This window comes from Phascolarctos cinereus, unplaced genomic scaffold (assembly GCF_003287225.1).
Source record: "Phascolarctos cinereus isolate Bilbo 61053 unplaced genomic scaffold, phaCin_HiC Scaffold_2;HRSCAF=192, whole genome shotgun sequence".
Lineage (NCBI taxonomy): Eukaryota > Metazoa > Chordata > Mammalia > Diprotodontia > Phascolarctidae > Phascolarctos > Phascolarctos cinereus.
Window position 1 is genome coordinate 17,490,428 of NW_027555625.1, and position 23,264 is coordinate 17,513,691.

Below are 23,264 nucleotides of genomic sequence, written 5' to 3' on the forward strand. Positions count from 1 at the left end.
AGGTCTGAAGAGACATCCTATCCAAGGGACCCTCAAAAGTCTTCTCAGTACCACAATTCAAAAGCATCGATTCTGTGGCACTCAGCTTTCCTTATAGTCCAACTCTCAGTCATACACTGCTACTGCAAAACGCACAGCTTTGACTCTAAGGACCTTTGTCTCTGCCTTTTAGTCTGCCGTCCAGATTTGCCACAGCTTTCCTTCCAAGAAGGAGCAAGCCATCTTGAAATTAATTTCATCGCTGTAGCTGCCAACTGCAGTGATCTTTGAGCCTAAGAATATAAAATCTGACACTGCTTCCATTTCTTCTCCCTTCATTTGCCAGGAAGTGATGAGACAAGTTGCCAAGATCTTAGTTTTTTTAATGTTAAGTTTCAAACCAGCTTTTACACCCGCCTCTTTCACGTTCTGCCATAAGAGTGGTAGCATCTGCATATCTGAAATTGTTGATCTTTCTCCCGGCAACCTTAATTCTGGTTTTGATTCATCCAGCCTGGCATTTTGCATGAAGTACTCTGCACATAAATTAAATAAATAAGGTGATGATATACAGCCTTGCCCTACTCCTTTTCCAATCTTAAATCAAACAGGGGTACCACATTCAGTTCTGACTGTTGCTTCTTGGCCTGCATACAAGTTCCTCAGGAGACAAGGAAGATGATCTGGTGCTTCCATCTCTTTGAGGACTTGCCACATTTTGCTGTAACCCTCAGCCAAAGGCTTTAGTGTAGTCAATGAAGCAGAAGCAGATGTTTTTCTGGAATTCCCTTGCTTTGTCCATAATCCAGCAAAGGTTGACAATTCAGTCTCTAGTTCCTCTGCCTCTATGAAAACCCAGCCTGCTCTTCTGAGAATTCTTGGTTCCCATATTGCTGAAGCCTAGCTTGCAGAATCTTAAGCATAACCTTGCTGGTGTGTGAAATGAGTGCAATCTCTAACCCATCTTATCCTTTTCTATGTAACACGCAAATGGTGGACTCATTTATCTTCACCTATACAGTCAATGCTAACTCTGTATACGATGTCTATATTTGTCTAAGATTCATTCTGGAGAATCTATACCTGCAACTAGGAATGTTCAGTATGTTAGGGGATGGACCAATTAACCTGAGTAACAGCAGATATATCCTAAATCCAACTCTTAACCTCTTGCTCAAAATCAATTTTCTTTTTTTTCTGTAAAGCTCTCCAAATTGCCGTGGCTTAGTTTCTCCACCCAGACAGCTAGTGTGCACAGTGCAGAGTGCTGGGTCTGGAGTAGGGAAGGCCTAAGTTCAAATCCAGCCTCAGAAATTTAATAGCAGTGGGACCCTGGGCAAGTCACTTAACCTCTGCCTCAAATTCCTCAAGTCTAACAGCACCTACCTCACAAGGTTGTATCAAATGAAACAATAATTATAAATCACTTGGCACGGTGTCTGGCACGCCAGTGCCAGATGAATGTCTATCATCTGTTTATTATCAATGTTGTTATTGTTACTGGCACTGATCTTGTCATCCTCATCCAGCAAGATCACTTCTGTGGATTTAGAATCAGAAGACTAGAGTACGACTTCTGGCTCTACCGCTTATTACCTGTGCGACCTTAAGCAACTTATTTATTGTCTCTGGACCTCAGTTTCTTGATCTATAAAATGAAGGGGTCGGTCTCAATGACCATTCAGTTGTTTCCAGGTCCTAATCTGTGTTCCCATCACGAGATTCACATATATATTTTCTTAGTTGGGAATCTTCTTTTCCACACTTGCCTATCTCTACCAATAGTACCACTATATCAACAGCATGACTTAACACAAAGAGCAGCACCTACAAGTGGGGGGTCTTTAAATATATTTTAAAATGTAAAAACCACCTTAGCTCGTCAGTCACAGAAAAAGGCAGTGGGCCAGATACGGCCCATCAGCCATGGTTTACCAACCCATGCTCTGGAGTAACAGCTGTCATTTGGATAAATCACTGAAATCTCCACGCCATCCATCCCTCTACAAAAAGAGGGTTTAGGGATCCTCAACATGGTTCATGATTCCTCCTATTTATATATTCATCTGACTTGGTTTTAAGACTTCTCGGCCACCCTGATCACTTTCCCAGGACATACGATAACTGGCCAACGTCCCTACAAGTGAACACAGATGTGGTCTAAGCAGAGCAGAATCTACTATAAGGCGTAGTCCACCCTCGATTCTGGACACCTGCAGTCCAAGTTTCCCTGAGCATCTAGGACACTGCTGCTGACTCAAAGCACATGAATGACCTAGTCATTCCTTCCCCTGTGGGGTATTTGTGTTCTTGGCGGTTTAAAAAACAACAAATAACTAGACAAGAGCCACAATCGGATTTGGCCCTTTGTTTGGCCTGTTTGTGGTCTCTCTGCACTCTATTAGCTAGCACTCCCTTACAAAAAGGGCACAATGAGATGGACTTTTACTTGAAGACCTCAAATGAGAGAACACAGCCCTAAATCTGTTGACAGCTTCTACAACCAGTTCTTTCCTCAAAGATCTGGGATCAAGACAAGGAGATCCCTCAAATACTTGAAGAGAATTATTGTGTTCCCCACTAAGCTCTCTCTTCCGCAGCCTAAACAATACCAGTTGCTTCCCCCAATCCTCACACAGAATACATGGTTACAATCCCTTTACTATCCCGAATGCCTGTCCTAGACACTCTCTGGCTCATCAATGTCCTTCTGGAAATGTGTCCTAATCCTATCTTCCCCTAATCATCATGAAACCAGAATGCCCTGCCACCCTCAAATATCTTCTCCCAGTACCGGTTAACCGCTGGTTTTGACATTTTTTGAAAAAAGGTCCCATAGATACTTTGCAAATATTCCTCCTTCTCAACTTTCCCTGAACATGCTGAATAAATGGTTTTGTTTTACACACACTGGAACAATTTTCACACATGACTATTCAGGAAGATATCAGTTCTTTAATGATTCACAGCGAACTCCTTTCTGTCCAGCACCTGAGCAGCCCATTGAACACTCTTAAACTGGGTGATCAAAATAGGGGCTGTCTATATATGACTCTCCAGCTAACATCAAACAAGCATTTATTAAGCACACATTATGTGACAGGCATTATTCTGGGCGCTAAGAATACGAAACACTAAAGTGAGATGGCACCTGCTTCTCAAGGTGCTTAAATGCTCTAACTGAAGGCAGGGACTATGTCTTATGGATAAACTTCTACTATCACTTAAAAATTAAGCGTGTTAAAGCAAAATCATCTTGAGGCTTTTTCTCAATTTACTAAGAAGTGAAGGAATTTTTTAAAAAAGAAACAAGCATCGTGGAGAGAAAGTGAAAGCTATTCTAAAAGGTGTGTGCCAAAATCAAATGTCCAAGGGCTTTCCTAGTCTCTCTGCATCACACAAATGAGCATGGTTTCCAACCCTATGGTACCTGGCCCACAGTGAGCATTTAACCAAGATCTCATCTTGTTCCTCCCAAAGTTAGGATAAGAAATGTTCTGCTTACCATTGGTAGATAATAAAAATTGAGCAGCATTTTTCTGAGGCAACCACCTAATCTTGTTGATCTTTTCTTCAATTTCTAAACTTTTCAAGTAGTCAAACTCAGGTTCATGGCTCTGGAAGGTGCTGTAAACATTGTATTCTCCTCTGCTATGCGTTTGGGTTTTGTTCTAAAACATAAAGAAAGATATTCTGATGACTCTACTGAGATTTTAGAATAATCTTCTTTGCAACAAGGTAAATTCAATTAAAGCAAGTTTTAACAAAGTCAATAAAGTTTTGAAACATGCTCACCCACCATAATATCAGGACAATAATGTTTTGTTTTTTAAAGATCTATGTGGAATTTTCATTCTAATGGAAACACTTTAATTACTTCAATTTTGCCTATTTGTCATTTATTTAGTATTTAGTATTTATTCAGCATTTTTAGTTATTATTCTGAATAAAAGAAAGGAATACTTTGTGAAATTCTGAAATATTCTAGCTGAATGAGACCTTGGACATTATGTATGCCATTGCTTAGATCAGCAAAACTGAGATCAGAAAGCCAATCCAGAAAAGACTTATTTACAGTACTATTTTTCTGATAATTTTAATTTTACAATCAATTCCCCAACTATCTCATATGTGGTTTACTCTTATTCTTTTCTTTTCTATATGTCTGCCTTTAGACTATTTATTGCACAACTGAAAAGGCTTTCTCACAACTGCTGAGAAATACATGTGATTTGATAACATTGGTGAAGAAATACCTAGCAGCCAAACTGAACATTTCAAATTATCCATAGGCTTTCTTTCTTAATCAATCACTATCTGAGCTAATTCGGGGTACTAACTGTTTATTCATTAGCAGAACCTTTGGCCTATTCAAACAAGATAAACATTTTTTTTTTCCATACTCAGTTAACTTAAAAGGGTAGTTCACTAGTTACTGCAATGGACTGTTACAATATTGCTCGAATGAAAATGCTCAGACACAATGTTACTCAAAGTCAGCTATTGATGAATGCGAAAATGGAGAAAATTAGATTATCTGACCACCTAAAGACAAGGTGATTTTGACAGCAGTGAACACATATGAAGCACAAATGGCACAGAAGAAAATTATCTTGAGCCTTACACACAACAACCCTATGAAGTAGCTTTGTGAGTTATCTATCAGCTTGGAGACATAAAAGGTCTTGCCCAGGATTGCTCAGCTATTAAATATTGATCAAAATCTAGCACTCTACCACTAAATCAAGTTGTCTTTTTCCTTTTAGTTTCGAAAAATACATATATACAAAAAGAAGACATTAACAAACAATTTAATTATGTGTGTGCTGAAATGCAAAAAAATATACCATAAAATCATTTTGTTTTTAAAATGCTCTAGAGTTCATATGGTATAATGGTGAGAGATTGGTCAAAAAGACCTGAGCTCTGATCCTCTCGAGCAATGTGACCCCGATGAAATCATTTAACCTCTCTGGGAGGACTTGTATACTAAGTCCAGCACTGGCTGTGATGTGCCCTGGTGGAAGGCACTACTCGTACTAAGAAATGCTGTATTTTGTTTTGCTACAATGAAGACTTCCTAAAACCCAAGAGACCCCCTTTTAAAAACTGTATCTAAAGTACAGGAAAAAAGCAAAAAACTTAACTGTTAAAAGGGGGGGGGGAGAGAATAGGACTATATTCTTCAGTGGTAAAAGTCCAGTACTAACAACATCTGTGGTTTTGAACCAGAGCTCGGGTGACTCCATGTTGATTTCTATAGTCACTGTATGTTGATCATTTGGCTTTGCATTTTTCATTCTGAATCAATTTATGAGAAATCTTACTATGTTTATCTGCACTCTTCATATATACCATTCACTGGCACACAATTTATTTCTATTCAAAATTCCTCTATGAACAAATCAGCGTCTGCCTTCTCAGTGTTTCCAATAATTAACGTCCCCCATATTTTAGCACGTTTACTTGTTTAACAGGGGTGAAGTGATGCCTCAGTGTCATTTTTTACCACGTTAGCCTAGTTCAGTTCGGCCTTAAAAAACTGACCAACAGTGAGAATTTTAAGCATATACACTCAAAATCAAAGTCTTAAGACCTGACCTTGAAAAATAGGATTTAATGTTGTCCACATCCAAAGAAAGAACTATGAAGTTTGAATGCAGATCGAAGAATACTATTTGCTATTTTTTTTCCTTCCCTTGTGTTTTATTTCCTCTTTCTGGTGGTTCCTCTTGTTGGTTCTAATTCTTACTTACATCACTAATGTGAAAACATGTTTAATAGGAATATATGTACAGCCTATATCAGACTGTGTGCCATCTTGGGAAGGGGGAGAAAAATTTTAAACTCCAAAGCAGGGGCAGCTCAGTGATGCAGAGGATAGAGCTGTGGCCTTGGAGTCAGGAGGGAGCTGTGTACAAATCCAGCCTCAAACACTTCGCATTTACTAGCTGTGTGACCCAGGGCAAGTCACTTAACCCCAACTGCCTTGCCAAAAAAAAAAAGAAGCCACACCAAACAAACCCTGAAAAGCATATGAAAGTGACTGTTCATAAATCAAAATAAATTAATTAAAAAAGATAAATAATGAAAACATAATAAAACCTGAATAGAATTGAAAAAAAATTGGATTTAATAAAGGATAGATTAATAAAAGGCAATATAATTTAGCTAAAATTTTTTACCAAAGAGAATATAAATAAAACTTCAGTAATAACAACTTCACTTTTCTTTAACCACAAAATACTGTTTGTTTTCAGTAAGAATCTGCCATCACCCAAAGCTCTGTAAAAAATTTAAACAGCAATTCTGCCAAGTGGCCACCAGGTGGTACTAATAAAAACAGCACATGGCATCCTTCTTCCTAGTGGGCTTGCAAAGAAAATAAATTCATGAACAAAATTAACTTTTGGGGTATATTTACCTACTTCACTTAGCAGCTAAGGTGAGGAGAGTCAAGTGAAAGAGGTAGGAGAAATCAGTGGCACAATGGACTGCACTTGGGAGTCAGAAACACGTGGGTTCCTATTTGGCTTTCTAAGCCCTGGGTAATCACTTCACATCTCTGAGCCCACACTGATTTTCACAAATGCATGATCTCAAAGACATCACCTCTCTTACTTGGGAAGTTCCCTGTCTTGCCAAGTTTCCTGTTCCTATCCACAGTGAAAGGAGACTAAGGACACATAAGTAGCACTTCCCAGTTGTGGAACAGCAGTGGCTCAGTGTAGCTTTCACCATATTAGACATACCACTACTAGAGACTATTAACTACGACTAGACACCATTAACTGTCAGCAGACAGCAAGAAAATAGAAACTTCCAAGACAAATTTCTCTCTTAATTCCCCATCTTAAAGTATAAGGATATGTGGGCTATCAATAAGCTTTAATTAAGCATGGACATTCGGGTACTGGGTAAGGCAGTGTGGTCACAAACACAAAAAGGAAAACAATCCCTAGGAGAGACAAAGATACATGGCCAAATATCTACAAAATAAAGAAAAGGCTTACAAAGGAGCAGGATATGAGGCAGTTATGGGATGAGGAAAGGCTTCTGGTCAAGGTGGCATGTGAGCTGCACCTTGAAGGAAGAGAGGGATTTGAAGAGGTGAAACTGATAAGCAAGGGATGCAAAGGAAACACAAAGGGCAGAGACAAGGCATTCCAGTGCAGGAGGTAATGGGGCTGGCCACGGTTTCAAATAGGCTAAACAGGAGCCTGTTATTTTAGACAAGAGACAACAAGGAGGCAAGGAGTAAGACTGTGCTGAAGAAGCTGCTTTGGCAGTAGCATGGATTAAGGACTGAAGTGGGGAAAGACTCGAGGCAGGGAGAACAGTCAGGAAGCCTTCCCGTCAGTTAGGCAAGAAGGGATGAAGTTCAGAACCAAAGGGGAGGCCAGGAGGAGAGAGAACGGGCAAAGGCAAAGATGCAGATGCAGAAAAGGCAACATGTGAAAACTAAGGGAGAATGAGTCCAGGAGAACACTAATGTTACAAATCCATGAGAAAGGACAAACAGTCGGTGGTGTCTTCAACAGAAAACAGACAGGTTTGGAAAAGGCTGGGTCTGAGGGTAACGACAGTGCATTCAGTTTTGGACATTCTGAGGGTCTTGGAGAGAGTCTTGGGGAACACTCACTGTTAGGAGACAGGATATGGATAATGAGCAAGCAAAAAAGAATGAGGAGGGCCGAGAGTAGTGGAACAAAAATGAGAGATTGAAAGACAGTGTTTAAACAACAGAGTGGTTGAGAAGGATGAAGGTTGAGAAAACACTATCAGATTTGTACAGTACAAAGAACACTGAACCAGGAGTCTGAAACAATCTGGTTTCAAATCTTGTCTCACCTCCTTCATCAGCTGTGCCTAGTCACTTCACCTCTCTAACCACACCTTGTTTACTCACTTATAAAACAGGCTGTGGTGAGGATCAAATGAGATAATATATGTAAAACCCTTAATCTCAAGCACTATTGAAATGTGAGCTATTATTATTACTATGCCAATGTCTGCTGCACATATAGAAAAATTAACTCTTCTGCCTTTTACCAATACAATGGTAAACTGACGATGAAGATTCAGGTTCCTGAGCCTGTTCTGTTCCAAAGGGCCTTCTGAATCAACCATCATATTTAGAATTGTTTTATTGGTCAGTCATTTATTGCACGTCCATTTTGTACCTGTCATTATGCTAAGTGCTCTGGCATACAGAAACAACAAAAATCAGTCCCTGTCCACAAAGGTCGGACAAGCTAATTAAGCTAACTGGGGGGAGACAATATCAGGAACAAAGCAATCTATGAATGAGAAAATACAAAGCAATCCACGAATGAGAAAATATCAAATAAGAAAACATTTTTTTAAAACTACACATATTGAAAACATAAAATACTAAACTATGTGGATAGAAAAACAGAAAATAACAACCATCTAGCATGAATAGCTTTTGATTTCTGGGAGAGTTTGTGTTTCCAAAATACGAAAGTGGGTCCCACGTTCTAATGTTAAAAATAATGGTTAAGTTCCTAGGTCAGCTCAGAAAATCAGGAAAGTTGAAAAGAATACATGCATACATGAAATCTGTTTTCCAAAAAGGAGGACCACTAATCCTTAGGTCCGGAGCCCCCCTTAACGTGCACACAGAGTCAAAGAAAAAAAACAGCTCTGGGGCTATGTAGCAATTAGGGTAGTTTAACGGAGAAAAGCCTCAAGCAACAATAAGGCGAGACAAGAAAAATGCAGGAAGTTCCCAGAGAAATAGAGGAGCAGGGTTTCAGAGGCAGGAATGCAAATTTGCCAATTCCCCATGTAGAAGAGTGTTGTAATTCTTTGACAACTGGTAATCTGACATGTAGATATTCTCTTAACTAGTCTACTTAATTAAACACACCAAGTCACCCTCCCTTGCTGAGCTAATTTTCTGACCATAACAGAATCAGAGGAGAAAAGTAGAACGGGTTCTAGAGACCTGTTGTTAGCAGGCTCTAGAGCTGCTCAAGCAGATGCTCCTGTTTTTGGACTAGAGCAACACACAGCCAACTTCATCGTGACACTGAGTCATCCAGAAAAGGTTCAATTATACTTCTGAAAGAAGCAAAAAGTATAAAATATTTATAAAATGCTACCACTAAAATGGTTAAAACGGGAGGCTGGCATTCGATAAACTAAACTTCAATAGCCTGGAAAATTCATTACCCAAGGTAAATGAAGTCTTACAGAAAGGGCAGCAAAAGCTAAATAACTGCGTCGGAATTCAGGTATAAACACAGATTTAAATAGTCCCCTCCCCCTGAAATTCACAAAAGCAGCACCACCTGTCCTTAGCCCCATGCTGAAAAGAGCACACCAGCAACTTTCTAAGAAGCACTGTAAGCCACAGAACTCATGGACTGCAGCACGTGTGACCAGATGCTTATTTTTTACAATGTCTAAGGTAACAATGAACTCCCACATCCTCAGAGCAAACTATACCCTTTCTGTGAGCTAAGTCATGACTGTGACATAATGAAAACCAAAAGGACTCAAAGTATATATGGAACAATATCATTTTACTAGAATTCTGCTTTATATACATATTTATTATTTCTTTGCCTCCCAACAATACTACTCACTTACTTCCCTTCTTCCCAATTTCTATTACAAGTACTGATGTCCAGAAAATTTTTTACAGGTAAATATAATAAACTCCCCTGCCTCCCTACCATAAGGCCCAAAGGAAGGAAATCACTGGGTCAAGGGCATAGTCTTGTAGCTTACTGTATGACATCTTCCTCGGGGTTTCTCCCTTTGAGATTAGATTCACAAACCATTTCATCTGTTCAAAATGCCCTCAACACCAACTGGACGATGGTAAATCACCTCATATAATTCAACTTTGTGTTCCAGGTAGGAGGAATGGCAAGTGAAAATGCAAGGAGGAGGGAGAGGCAGAAAGAGGTATTAAGGTCTTACACAGGCTTAAACATTTAAAAAGTACTGCAGTCACTACAAACATTCCCATTTTACAGATGAGGAAAGTGAAAATCAAAAAAGTGATTTACTCAAGGTCACATAACTTGTAAATAAGAACTGGTATCTGAACCCCAATTCTCCTGATTCCAAGTCTGCCTCACTGATTCATCAAAGATTTATCAAATAGTTACTCTGTTGGCATTGGGAATACAAGGACAAAAATGAAACTGGGCCTATTCTCAAGGAGCTAACATTCTCTAGGAGAGAATACAGAGAAATACAGGCTCACAAGTTGAGAGCTGGAAGGGCCCTTCAGCATCCACCCAGTTTATAGTTGAAGAGCCTGAGAGCCGCAGAAGCAGTGACTCGGTCACTAAGGCATTGAGTGGCCCCGCTGGGACTCAAACCTGGATGTTCTGACAGCCAAGCCAAGGCTCCTTCCGCTAACATCATGCTGCCCCTCAACATTAATATTCAGGAAAATACAAAATGCCTGAGGAGCTACAACTAAGAACATGAAGGCCCTCCTGGAGGGATCTGATCAGGCAGAGGCGAGAGGAGGGTACGTCCAGCAAACAGTCAGTTATTAAAACACTGATTACTCACCTACACAAAGTGCAAGATGCTGCTAAGTACCAGGCATAAAAAGAAAGTTAAGACGGTCCCGCCCTCAAGGAGCTCACGATCTAAAGGGGCAGAGGCAAGACAACATAGGAGAACTAGGTACCAACAAGCTAAAGACCGATAAATCAGAGATAACCTCCAAGGGAAGGCACTAGCATTAAAGGGGATTAGGAAAGGCTTCCTATGGAAGGTGGGATTTCAACAGGAAGTGTAGCAGAGGGGAAGCAATCCTGAAAGAGAGCCCGTAAAAATGTCAGGAGGTAAGACTGTCTTGTTAAGAGGAAAAGAAAGAGGCCAGTGTCACTGAACAAAGATATTGGGGGGGGGGGGGCCCAGCAGCAAAGAGAGAGGCACAAGAGGAAGGTTATGAGGGGCTTTGAATGCCAGGCAAAGGATTTATATTTCGTCCTGAAGGTGATAAGGAGTCACTGGAGTTTACTGAATGTCTGCCTTTGCCCAACTTGAACTTTAGAAAGATCATTTTAACAGCTGAATGGAGAACAGACTGGAGTGAGAAAGCTTGTGGTAGGGAATAATGAGGCTATTACAGTAGCCAGGCCTGAACCAGGATGGTGGCAGTATCAGAAGAAAGAAGGGGGCATAAAGCCGGAAATGTTACGAAGACAAAATCAACAGTTTGGATGTGGGAGGTAAAAGACAGGAATATCAAGGAGGATGCTTAGGGTTCAATCCCACATGATTGGAAGGACGGTGGCACCCTCAATAGTAACAGGGAAGTTACTACCCTAAGAAAAAGGGAGGGTTGAGGGGGAGGGGAGCAGGGGAGAAGAGATGGATAACAGTACTGTACAAGTTGAGCTGAAGATGTCTATGGGATGCATGAATGCAGCTCAGCAGAGAGGTTAGGGCAGGATGAGTAGATCTGGGAACCATCAGCACAGAAATGTTAACTGAATCCATGGGAACTGATGAGATTACCAAATGAAATAGTACAGAGGAAGAAGAGGAGGGCCTGTAGGACACCCATGATTAGTTAGCAGGTGGGACCTGGATGAAGATTCAACAAAGGCTATGGAGAAGGAGTGGTCTGATAGGTAGGTGAACTAGGAGAGGGTGGTGACAGAAAAACCTAAAGAGAAGAAAGGTCAAGAAGGATAATAAGGCTTGACTGAAAGCTGAGGTTGGAAATCACACTACAGAGAATTCAGAAGAGCAAGTGGAGAAACCCGTTGTCAGCAGCCTTCTTGAGGAGTTTAGCCATGAGAGGGAACAGAGATAGGCAGCAATTCAGAAGAGCAGGATAAAACATTTATCAGGAGCTTACTATGTAAGCTAGATGAGGAGGAAACAATTCCAGGACGCTCTGACATGAAAAACCAGCGCTCCAAAGAAAGCCCAGGCCCACCTCCACCACCCACACTGCCACCACATGAGGCGACGACACCAGACCGAGAGAAGGCACCTGATGAGCGCTTCTTCCTGGGCCTTCCCCGGCTCTCGAGGAGATACGGGAACATCAGCAAACCCGGGCCCGGCTGGGCAATAAAGGACTGAAAGGGCTGGGGCCAGCCTTCAATCCCAAAGAACTCGTATCTGCTTCCTACACCTAACAGGGAGCCTCTTTAAGTGCCTGAACAGGTATGGAACCAATGAGACCCGGGCACTGGCAGTCACCTCAGCGATGAAAGGAGATCAGCTAAGAGGCTACTGCCTGGGTAACAAACCCCTCTAATCCATCCTTTCCCATCACTAAGGTGGTCTTTCTCATGTACAAGTCCCTCACATGTGTATTCTCTGCTGCTTATCAGACAGTGCTGATGCCCTAGTATGGGAGTTCATAAAGTGAGAATCCCTGCCGGGTGACGATCAAATCCACCCTTGCAGATCCGCACAAAACAGGATGCACTTATATTCACCCCTTCTATAAAAAGTCACAAATACTCTCCCGAGGACCATGTCTGCTGTCACTGGATTCAACACTAAGAAACACATTATAGAGTTATGGCTCCATTTTCCTCCAACCTGCCATCCTAGTCTTTTATAGGCTAAGTGCTCCCAAACTCTCACCAACCTGGTTACCCTGTACTGGGTGCCCCTCAGGTTGTTAACACCCACCCTCCAATGTGGAGCCCAGAAATGAATGATGAAGAGGCGATCAAGGAGCAGAGGGTGAATGATAGTGCCAAAGGCTGTAGAGAAGTTAAGAAGGATGAGGATTTAAAAGGGCTACTGGATTTGGCAATGAAGAAGATTGTTAGTAACTCTGGAAAGAGCAGCTTTGGTCTTTTTTTTTTAAGGCAATTGGGGTTAAGTGACTTGCCCAGGGTCACACAGCTAGTAACTGTCAAGTGTTTGGTCTGACGCCTGATTTGAACTCAGGTCCTCCTGACTTCAGGGCCAGTGCTCTACCCACTGTGCCACAGCTCTGGTCCTTCTATGGAAACTACCTGCAAGAATATATGTAGTAGGGGCAGTTAGGTGGCGCAGCGCGGATAGAGCATGATGACCTGAGTTCAAATCCAGCCTCAGATACAAAACACTCACTAGCCGTGTGACTCTGGGCCAGTCACTTAACCTCAACTGCCTCAGCAAAAAAAATAACATAAAATAAAAATGTATGTAGTGGAAAGAGCTCTCCACAATGTCCTTTACTATATAATCAAGCCAAGCCTTTGGACCTTCTAGGTTAAATGAGGCTGTTTTAATTTTCTATCTTCTGCTCTGGAGTCTGTAATTCCACATATTAGTTGCAGAAGGACAGCCCAATAAACAATGAAGTCATTATTTCCAAGACTTCAAAAAGCCCAAGCATTTAAAAAAAAAAACTAATATAAGTTCTGATTCGATTACAAAATTGATCTAAAATCAAAATAAATATCAATGCTTTAAAATGAAATGTTGATTTTCCAAAAATAAAACTTGGGTTTGTCTGAATTCTGTACAGAATATCCAAGCTACCAGTTTCCTAAGTTCTGATTTTTATAGACATTTAAACTTTAATTACCTGGAATGGTCAGTAAATGATGTTCTAGTAAATTTTAAGTTCTGGCTAAATGACCTTGAACTGGAAATTCCCCTATAGATTTAATGTCTGTTGAAAATCTTTCTAAACTGCATTTTAAAAAATTTCTTACTATTACTTTAAAAAACTTGTGCTATATGTTCATAGCACTGTTAAGATGAAAAAAGCCTTTGTGACAACGTAGTCCAACTGAGCCCAGATACCGTGTACTAAGCTGCCCTACTAAATATAGTTGGTCATTCTTTGATGACTATGGCATTCAGGGCCTAAGAGCCATCATTCTGAAATACCCAGGAACTGCACCAACAAAATTATAATTATGAAGCATTTTCTTACAAGGCTTATGAAAATAAAGGTTACATAATCAATACATGTAATGGAATATTACACGTGTGGGAAGTTTACCTTAAATGTGAACTGATCTAAAGTAAAAAAAAAGACTTAATGGATGGCAACGATTTTCTCCTCTGTTATTAACTGAATGACCTTGAGCAATCCCCTTACACAATTCTAAAATCAAGGAGTTGGCCCGGATGAACTCTGCAGTCCCTTCCAAGTCTAAAATTCTATGACTGATCCCAGAGTTGTGTGTGATTTGGGGGCAGGGAAGAGAACCACACCTTGATGCAAATTCATTAAATGCCCCAAAGACAAGTGAGCAAACAAAAATTTTCAACAATGATTTTATTAAATCTTGGCCAACTGAGGCTTTCTGTAATTTAGGTTTTATTGTACAGCAAGATACATAACACTAAACAAAGCCTAATCTTCAGGCCAGCTGGAGAATATTGATATACTGCTGGTAACATTAGGAAACAAATATGACGTATATTCAGGAAGCAAGTCCTGTTCCAGAAGAAACAAAACATCAACCATCTGCAGCTAGGTGGTGAAGTGGATAGAGTGCTAGGCCTGATGCCAGGAAGATTCATCTTCCTAGGTTCAAATCTCAGACGCTTAACTAGCTGTTGTAACCCTGGGCAAGTCACTTAACCCTGTTTGTCACAGTTTCCTCATCTGTAAAATGAACTTGAGAAGGAAATGGCAGATCGCTCCAGTATCTCTGCTAAGAAAACCCCAAATGGAATCAGGAAGATTTGGAAACTGAACGACAACGACGACGATGGATGAAAGCTTCAAGGTCAGTTAACCCAACCTCCTCACTTTAAAGGGGCCATGAGAGACAATGACTTGCCCAAGTCGCCGAGTCATCAGAGACCAGATCTAAACCTAGAGACTTTGACTCTGTAGCAGGTTTTCCACCAAATCATTTCAGAAGAAGACAAACAGGTGAAAAAAAGGGAAAAGGTCTGATAGGTAATTAATCAACCAGGTTCTGAACAGTCTTTTGGTAGAACACAAGGAACTTCTACCTTGTAAAATGACAAATGAGATTCAAGGGGTCGGGATCTCCATTAGACTAGACAGACTTAAGAAACAAGGGAACCCAACGCCTCCAAGTATCTGATTTGGGATGACAGAAGGTACAAAGGAATGTTTGTTTCCTCTTGTGGGAGAGTGGAACTCGGTCGACGTCAATCATCTCCCCTCACCTACTTTGAATTCTCTTGCAAGAAGAGCTTTTCCAGCAGCTTACATGGACAGTCTTCCAAGACTCTCTTGGAATAAGTCCATGAATGGGGAACCCACAGTTCAAATCTCCATCTAAAGGAGATCAACTACTGATCTAAAAGAGACCCTAGACAGATTCTGGACAGAAAATAAAGTACTCAGTAATGGGAAGGAGCCCAAACCCACCTCCCAAGACTAAATCAAGGGCTGAAGCAAGGTGACAGATGTCTGAAAATAAAGAAATTAGAAGGCTAAATTTTTAAGAAGTAACAGTAAAAATGTGTTATAATTTGTCAATCTGCAACATCACACACTAAGATATATTCTTGTTTCACAAAGTAATAGGAGGAGAGGAGGTGGGGAAAGCTGTCAGAGGGAAAGGGACTGCTATGGACACTTAGGACAAACTTTATTCAACTTGGTAATTTGGAGAGTTCAGCCATTTTTGTCTTAAACAGCCAGGAAAAACAAGCACTGGGCATAATCTGTTCATACTGTCCATCTGTCCTAGAAGCTCTACCACACAACTCAAGCAGATAACTATGATTTATTTTCAAATAAGACCACCTTTGATACAAGGAATTTTTATTCTGTTGTCATTTGGCACAGTATAACATCCACTAGAGCCCAACACAGAATTCAGAAAACCACCCTGCAGCCAACCCAGGGAAATCTGAGCTCCTGACCACTCAAAGGTCCTTGTCAAGGGATCACACAAGCAGAAGAGAGGACAACGTGATTCTGGGTCCATAAAAGTTCCCCTGGAAAATTATGACTTATAATATACAGGAAGTGGCAATCACGAACAGTGAGATCAAGTTTCAAGGCAGAAATCTAGGTCTTAATTAATCTCTTTCCTCCATCACTTTAAAAACAGGCTTAAATGTATATTCACAATTAATGAGTCTAGTGTGAGTCCGATAATATCCACCAATGGAACTGTTCCACAAAATGGTCATTTGGATCTTTTCTTTTTATGAGTGCTTATAATAGTATCTCTTTAGAATATTTTAGTAGAAAGAGGTTAGAAAAAGAGATACAGAGGAAACAACTTATTTTAAAAAATATTCTACATTTGGGATTTTCCTAAATATTACAATGCCGTATAAAAATGCCAACAACTTTACTTCTTTTGATTTCAGTATAGCAGACCTGTAAATATTGAGGGTGGGGAATAGGACTAACATAGCCTCAACTATACAATTATCTATATGAATAGAATTTATCCCCTCTTTTCTTTAAAAAGCCATTATTTCACTTTAAACTAGATTTTAACAAGCTTTATTTAAAACCCAGATGGGAAAATGACTTCATTCTAAGGAGAAAATCTTCTAAGAGAAACAACACAAGTCTTTCATTTAATGCTAGAGAATCTCTTTTAAAGTTAGAAGCCTGTGTTATCCAATGATAAAGGATTCTTTAAGAGAAAAATGACAAAACGGACAAGGAAAAAACTTCAGTGATTATATTTTAGCTAACTGGAAACCCAAGCACAGGAGAAGAGGGAAAAAGAACAAAACACTCTTAGATTCTTGCCCATAAATAAATGATTCTTTCTATTTTTTTGTTTTTTTGTTTTTGCCAAGGCCAATTCAAAAGAAAAACATAAATTAACATCCTTGGTGTTTGTATATCTATCAGACACTATCAATCATTTCTTTTAACATGGAATTACCTACCTCACTGGGGTGTTGTGAGGATTAATTCATTAGTGTTTGTAAAGCACTTTGAGATCCTCAGGTCAAAGGCGCTATAGAAGTGCAAAGTAGTAGTATTATTACCATGTTCTTGATTTCCATAAGGCATTTCCCAAGCCTTTAAAACCTCTACCCTACAATTTGAACCGCACCAGATCTAGCAGATTTCAGACAATTAACTCTGTAGGACTTGGTCTTAGACCACCCAATCGTGAAGCTCCAACATCAGAGTTGGACAGAAAGTAGAGAGTGCCCAGGGAACTTGGGGCTGTGCCTATGTCTTAATAAAATGGTCAAGCTTTACAGGAGGCAAATTCCACTAAGTATGTTCCACATTTCAGTGGGAAATCTTGTCAGTCAGATCTAGGAAGCATAGCATATTCTAGCCACACCCTTCAGTCACAGCATTTAATAAGGTTTTAAGGCTGTTTGCACTATAAAACCAAGACTGGGAAAAGGTTCTAATTAATAGCAAGCTCTACTTTGAGACAAATCCTACTAAATTTGGCAAAATGGTTGAGTGAGGCCTGGATTATTAAAATAAGCGGAATCCAGTTTAAATGCTCAGTTTTTTTCAAGCACAAATACCAAGCAACAGGCACTTAAAACATTGGTTATCAATAGGCAGTTAGAAGGCTTTGCCTGGACTAAAAGGGACAGCCCCCCTTTTTGATTTGATTTGGCAGCTCTTTAAAGTAAAGCACGGAGGAGGCTGGCCCACATCTGCTCTCCACAGCTCTAAGAAAAAAGAGACAACTTCAGTGAAGGAAGGCCTCAAGGATGGGAGTCCAAAGAACACTGACATCGTTCTTTTAGCCAATTTTCCTACGATGTTTTTAAAAACAAAACAAAAAAACTAAAAAGCAACTGTGGAGAAAAATGCTAAGCCATGTGCTTGAGAGTTTTTGTTTGACCTAAGCCACTGGGATCAAAGGGTTCAATCTATGCAAAGGATGCGGCAAATCCTAAGACACCCTGTGTTGTTGTTGTTGTAGTTGTTGTTGTTTGCCCTTTCAAAAAACCGACCAGGCACCCAGTCCAAGCTTCCCAATAGATCTAAGTGGGGTCTACTGGTAACAACTCTAACACAGGGATTCAAGATCAAGCTCGAAGGACTCACCTCCTGCTCCTGCTGGAAGATGACGACTCTACCTCCTTTATCTCCTGTTGCTAGCAATTCTCCAGAATGGTTAAATTCTACTGTAGAAATTATATCTGCTGTATAACCAAAAAGAAATAAGAAGTCAGTGTTTCTTTCCTGAATCAAGCCACACATCTCAGTCACAGAAATTAATTTTTAAAAAAGGAAACATTCACTCACAATCCAAATATCAAAAAGCAATTACAAATACATTCCCATTCTCTTAAGTTTAGGTAGAAATTGCTAACTTCAACCATCAAAAGTCGTTTTATGATACTGTCTGTAACTAAAAACACAAATAACATTTTATATAAACTTATTTCTAATCTGATCCATAAGAATATGATTGCATTTAGAAGAACTAAGAATTGGTGTTTCGTTTTATGTTCATGGAAAAAAAAGAGGTCATCTTACACTTAAAAAACTTTGCTGCTGTTCAGTCACATCTGACTCTTCATGACCCAATTTGGGATTTTCTTGGCAGAGATACTGGACTGGTTTGCCATTTCCTTCTGCAGCTCATTTTACAGATGAGGAACTGAGGCAAACAGGGTTAAGTGACTTGCCTAGGGTCACACAGCTAGTAAGTGTCCAAAGCCTGATTTGAACTCAGGTCTTCCTAACTCCAGACCCAGTGCTCTATCCACTGTGCCACCTAGCTGCCTACCTTACTCCATTTTCCTACGTTTACATGAATTTAGAAAACTTCTGCAAGGAATGCCCAAGGAGACTGTCTAGAAAGTTAAGAGAAAGAGTGATTACGTGGAAATACTCAAATTAAAGCATCTGGAAATAATACTGAGGAACCTGTCATAAATTCCTAATGTACTGGCTCAATCAGAAACCAGAAAAAGTCATCAGAGCCCAAGGCAATCAATCATTCAGGTGGGCTCACTGCTATTGTACAAATGCAGGGGGGCTCAGGGAGTAGTAGACAAGCTACACCCCAAACCAAAAGCCAACTTCCGAGCTAAGTTCAATAAAGTCATTGTTTTGCTTTTTTTCCCCCTTCCTCCAAGTAACAGAGCAGTTATTTTCATGATGAGGAAAATTCTAAGGCAAAGAACCAGGCGCTATCACGAAGAGATTATGTTGAAGATTAGGTACACTTAATTCACTAGATGTTTATTTAAACAAATTCTTTAGAATAAAGCATTAATACAAAAAAGAAATGTGAAAATCAATACGAACACTGTTTTCTTATTTCTGACAACAGGAGATAACATACGCGAGCACACGCTTCAACACTGAAAATCTTAAGACATGACTAAAACAGTGACATTTACCACACTGCTACATTTTCAATTTGGAATGCCTAATTTAATAAATTTCTAATCTGACACCACCACACAAAATCCTGATTTGAAGCAATACTTTACCTCCACTTCAGTTTTGAGAAACAAGTTCATAAGCCTTACTTTACAGAACATAAGCCTGTTAAGCATCATCTTTGTCTTTGTTGCAAGTCAGTCTACAAGCATTTAGTAAATATCCACTACATGCCAGGCACTGTGCTAAGTGCTGAGAACACAAAGAAAGCCACCCCCCCACAACCCCTACCCCAGCGGCAAAGTTTCTCAAGAGACTCACAGGGTTAAGTGGCAAACATGTAAAAAGTTATGAACAAACTACATACAGCATAGACTGGAGTTAATCTTAGAGGCAAGGTACCAAGCATCAGGGGCAATCAGGAAGGTGGGATTTTAGCTGGGACCTGAAGAAAATGAGAGCAGCCAAAAGACAGAAGAGCATTCCAAGCATGAAGGACAGCCAGAAAAAGGCCAGAGAAAGGGAATTGTGTTAAAGAAGTCTTGTTTAAAGGAACAGTAATGAAGTCAGGGGGTTGATGGGCACTTTCAGGCTTAAGAAAACTGTAAAGGTAGGAAGAAGCCAAAGTTAAGAAGGGCTTTGAACAGATTTTATATTTGATGCTGAAAGTAATGGGTCACCCTGAATTGACATGGTCAGACTGGTGCCTTAGGAAGATCACTCCGACAGCTGAGTGGAGGATGGATTGGAGTAGGGACAGACTTAAGGCAGGGAAACTTAACCAGAAAGCAATTCTATTGAGAATTTGGAATTCTAAGAAAATTTGGAAGGGGAGGGGGGGGGAGAGTAAGGAATTCAATTTGAGATACGTTGAATTTAAGATACTGATAGGAAATCTAGATGGAATTCCAATAGGCAATTGGAAATGTGAGTCTGGAGGTGAGCTGAGAGGTTACGGCTTGACAAACAAAACTGATCATCACCTGCATAGAGCTAATAACTGAATCCATGAGAGCTGATGAAGTCACCAAGTGAAATACCATAGAGGAAGGAGAGTAGAGGACCCAGGACAGAGCCTTGGGGAGCATCAATGGTTAAAGGGCACCACCTGGATGAAGATCCACCAAAGGAAACTGAAGAGGAATCAGAGAGGTAGAGAAGAACCAGGAGATAACGGTGTCAAGAAAGAAGACTACCAAGGAGGTGACTGATGGCACTGAAGGCTACAGAGAAGGTCAGAAAGAATGAGGGTCGAGAAAAGACCATTAGATCTGGCACTAATGAGATACATGGCAACTTAGGAGAGGGTTTCAGTTGAATGCTGAGTTTGGAAGTCAGACTGCAGAGCTACTAAGAGAGAGCTTGAGAGAGGCCCAGAAGTTACAGATGAGTCTCAAGGACTTGAGCTCCGAAAGGGAAGAGAGATACAGGGCAAAAGCAGTGGGGAATGAATGAATCAAGTCTGAGCTTTTTAAGAGCGGGAGAGACATGGGCATATTTACAGATTGAAGGGAAGCAGCCAGTAGTCAAGGAGAGACTGGAGATGAGTGAGAAAAACAGAAGGCTACGGGGGCTTCTGTTGGAAAAGACAGGACAGAGGAGAGATTTGCCTTGGCAAGGAAAATATCAACCTCTTTATGTGAGACATGAATGAAGGAAGAAATAGTTAGAAGGCATTTGAATGATGAGATGAGGATGGGAAAGAGGCAATGGCCTTTCCACCAATGGCCTCAATTTTTTTTTAAACTAAATATGAAGTAAGGTTCTCGGCTAAAATTATAGGGGAGAGAGTGCCATGAGAGTTTTGAGAATACCCAAAGGCCTTATCACTTCCCCTACCCTATGCCCCCTCTAGGGTGGTCCGGCAACCAACCCTGCAGCTGAACTTTTCTATGTGTTGCCTCTCCCTATTATTATGTGAGCTCTGGAGAGTAGGGGCCCTCCCCCTTCCCCCACCCCCATTTGTATCCCCAGTATGTCAAGCCCTAAGCTTGACACAAAGTAAGCTCACAGTAAACACTCCTGGGGCAGGGTATGCAGTAACATCTACATAATGCTTTAAGGTTTGCAAAGAACAATATCTCATTTTATCCTTACAATAACCCTAGGATGAAGGTGCTATTATTATCCTCATTTTTCAGGTAAGGAAACTGAGGCAAGCATAGGTTAAGTGACAGCATTCTATGTATTTCGCCATCTGACTGCCTTCTATGGTTAGAAAAAAATTTTTTGCAGAAGAGACAGTTTAGCTGTTCTTGCAAAGTCCCAAATATACAATTACAGTTCCTTCAATTCTGTTCCTCCACACCTCAAGAATTCCCTCTATATCCTGACTCTCCTGGCCAAAGTTTCCGTTCTTGATTGAAAAAGGTCTCTAGCAAAAGCTAGGAACTGATTTGTCTGGAAAGAGGCAGCTAGGAGGTGAAAAGGATAGAGTGCTGGCCCCAGGGTCAGATACTTCTTACCCACGTGACCCTAGCAAGTCACATAACCTCTGCTTACCTCAGTTTCCTCATCTACAAAATGGGAATGACAACATCATGTACCTCCCAGGGTAGCTGTGAGGCCTGAGAGATGAAGGTAGCCAAAGGGCTGAGAGGCTGAGGTGAAGAGGGGCAGCATCTGGGGAGAAGGGTGCGCAGACGGGCGCAGGGAAGTGGAGAACGTGGTGAAACACTAACAAGTGGGAGCAGGAGGTTCTGCTTAGCTGAACTGCTTTGTGAAGAAAGGAAGAGTTTGTTGAGAAATGACAACCATGGCATGAGTAAGACACAGAGAGAGATTTTTTAAGTTAGAGGCAAACCACGGGGCAAGGGAGGAATGAAGTAGGCTGCAGCATTTTACCCCCATGCCAGGTCCTGCCTGGGCTTCCGGCCATTCTGTCCTGCCATCCCACGCCTCCGCCTCCGGACAGGGCTCCCCAGTGTAGACTCAGCCCTGGAGACAGAGGCAGGGCAACTGCAGAGTGCTGCCCCGGGGCTAACCTGTGGGGATGGGTGAGAACCCACCTGGCCTGACTGGAAACGTCTGGACAGCCTCAGACCATGGTTCCCCATCCCCTCTGGCCATCTGCCAAGAAGCCAAAGCATGCCCAGGCAACTTGCCATTGGCCCTTTGCTGCAAGCTGCTCCTCCTCACTCTGATCTCTTCCTGTGCAAACATCCTGCATCCACTACCACATTGCCTTGGCTGCCTGGGACCTTCCACAACAAAATTCTCTAGCCACCAACTACCTGTTGCTACTGCCTACCCTTATTACAGGAGTTTTTAACCTGGGGGTCTGTAAGGTTTTTGTTTTCTTTTGTTAGTATTTTGATAACCATATTTCAATAATTGGTTTCCACATGTTTCATTCTATAAAAACACTTCTGAGATATCCCCAGGTTTCACCACACTGTCAAAGGAGTCCAAGACCAAAAGCGTTACTAGCTCCTGCCCTATACAGACGTAAGCTCCCTGCAGACAAGTTTGCCTCTGTAGTGTGCCAATGCACCCGGCACTACGCCTGGAGAAAAAGGCGGTACTTGACAAATGCTTTTTCATCTATTGATTCATATAAAAGATGTCTGCATAACAAGTGGTATAAAAGATATCCAGAAATGTATGATCGGAAAAGATGACGGGTTAATCTTAAGAGCAAGGGAAAACAGCTAAACAGTCTAAGGGTTAACTAAAGGTTACTACTCCGATTATTAAAAGATGGTGCAGAACCTCAGGAAAGTTAGAGATCTTCTTGGGAGAATTTAAGGGAGGATGAGAAAGCTCCATGGGTTGCTATCAGAAGCTTCAGAGGATAGATGGGTAGAGCAGGGAAGGAGGGCATGCCTCCATTAATAAGATTAACAAGCATTTATTAAGGAACTACCACTGCCAGGCACTGTATGAGCTTTGGCAATGCTGGTTGGTTGACTGTTGCCCTTTGTTCTCAAAGAGGACCAAAATGACATCACTATGCTAGAGTCAAGTTATGGCAAGTCCAACTGTGGCTGATCAGACTAATAAGAGCTAGGAATGTTCTAGCACAGGTCGGGCACAAACAGTTCAT

At 41.0% G+C, this 23,264-nt stretch overlaps 1 protein-coding gene across 2 annotated transcripts in view; it reads right to left on the minus strand.

Annotated features, from left to right (window-relative positions):
* PPP2R2A (protein phosphatase 2 regulatory subunit Balpha) overlaps positions 1–23,264 on the minus strand; it is a 97,616-nt gene that overhangs the window by 14,204 nt on the left and 60,148 nt on the right. For both annotated transcript variants that reach the window (XM_021007725.2, XM_021007726.2), the window contains 2 exons: positions 17,930–18,027; positions 3,485–3,650 (listed from right to left, as the gene is read on the minus strand). In XM_021007725.2, the coding sequence (XP_020863384.1) occupies positions 3,485–3,650; positions 17,930–18,027 (264 nt within the window). The remainder of the gene's footprint in view (positions 1–3,484; positions 3,651–17,929; positions 18,028–23,264) is intronic.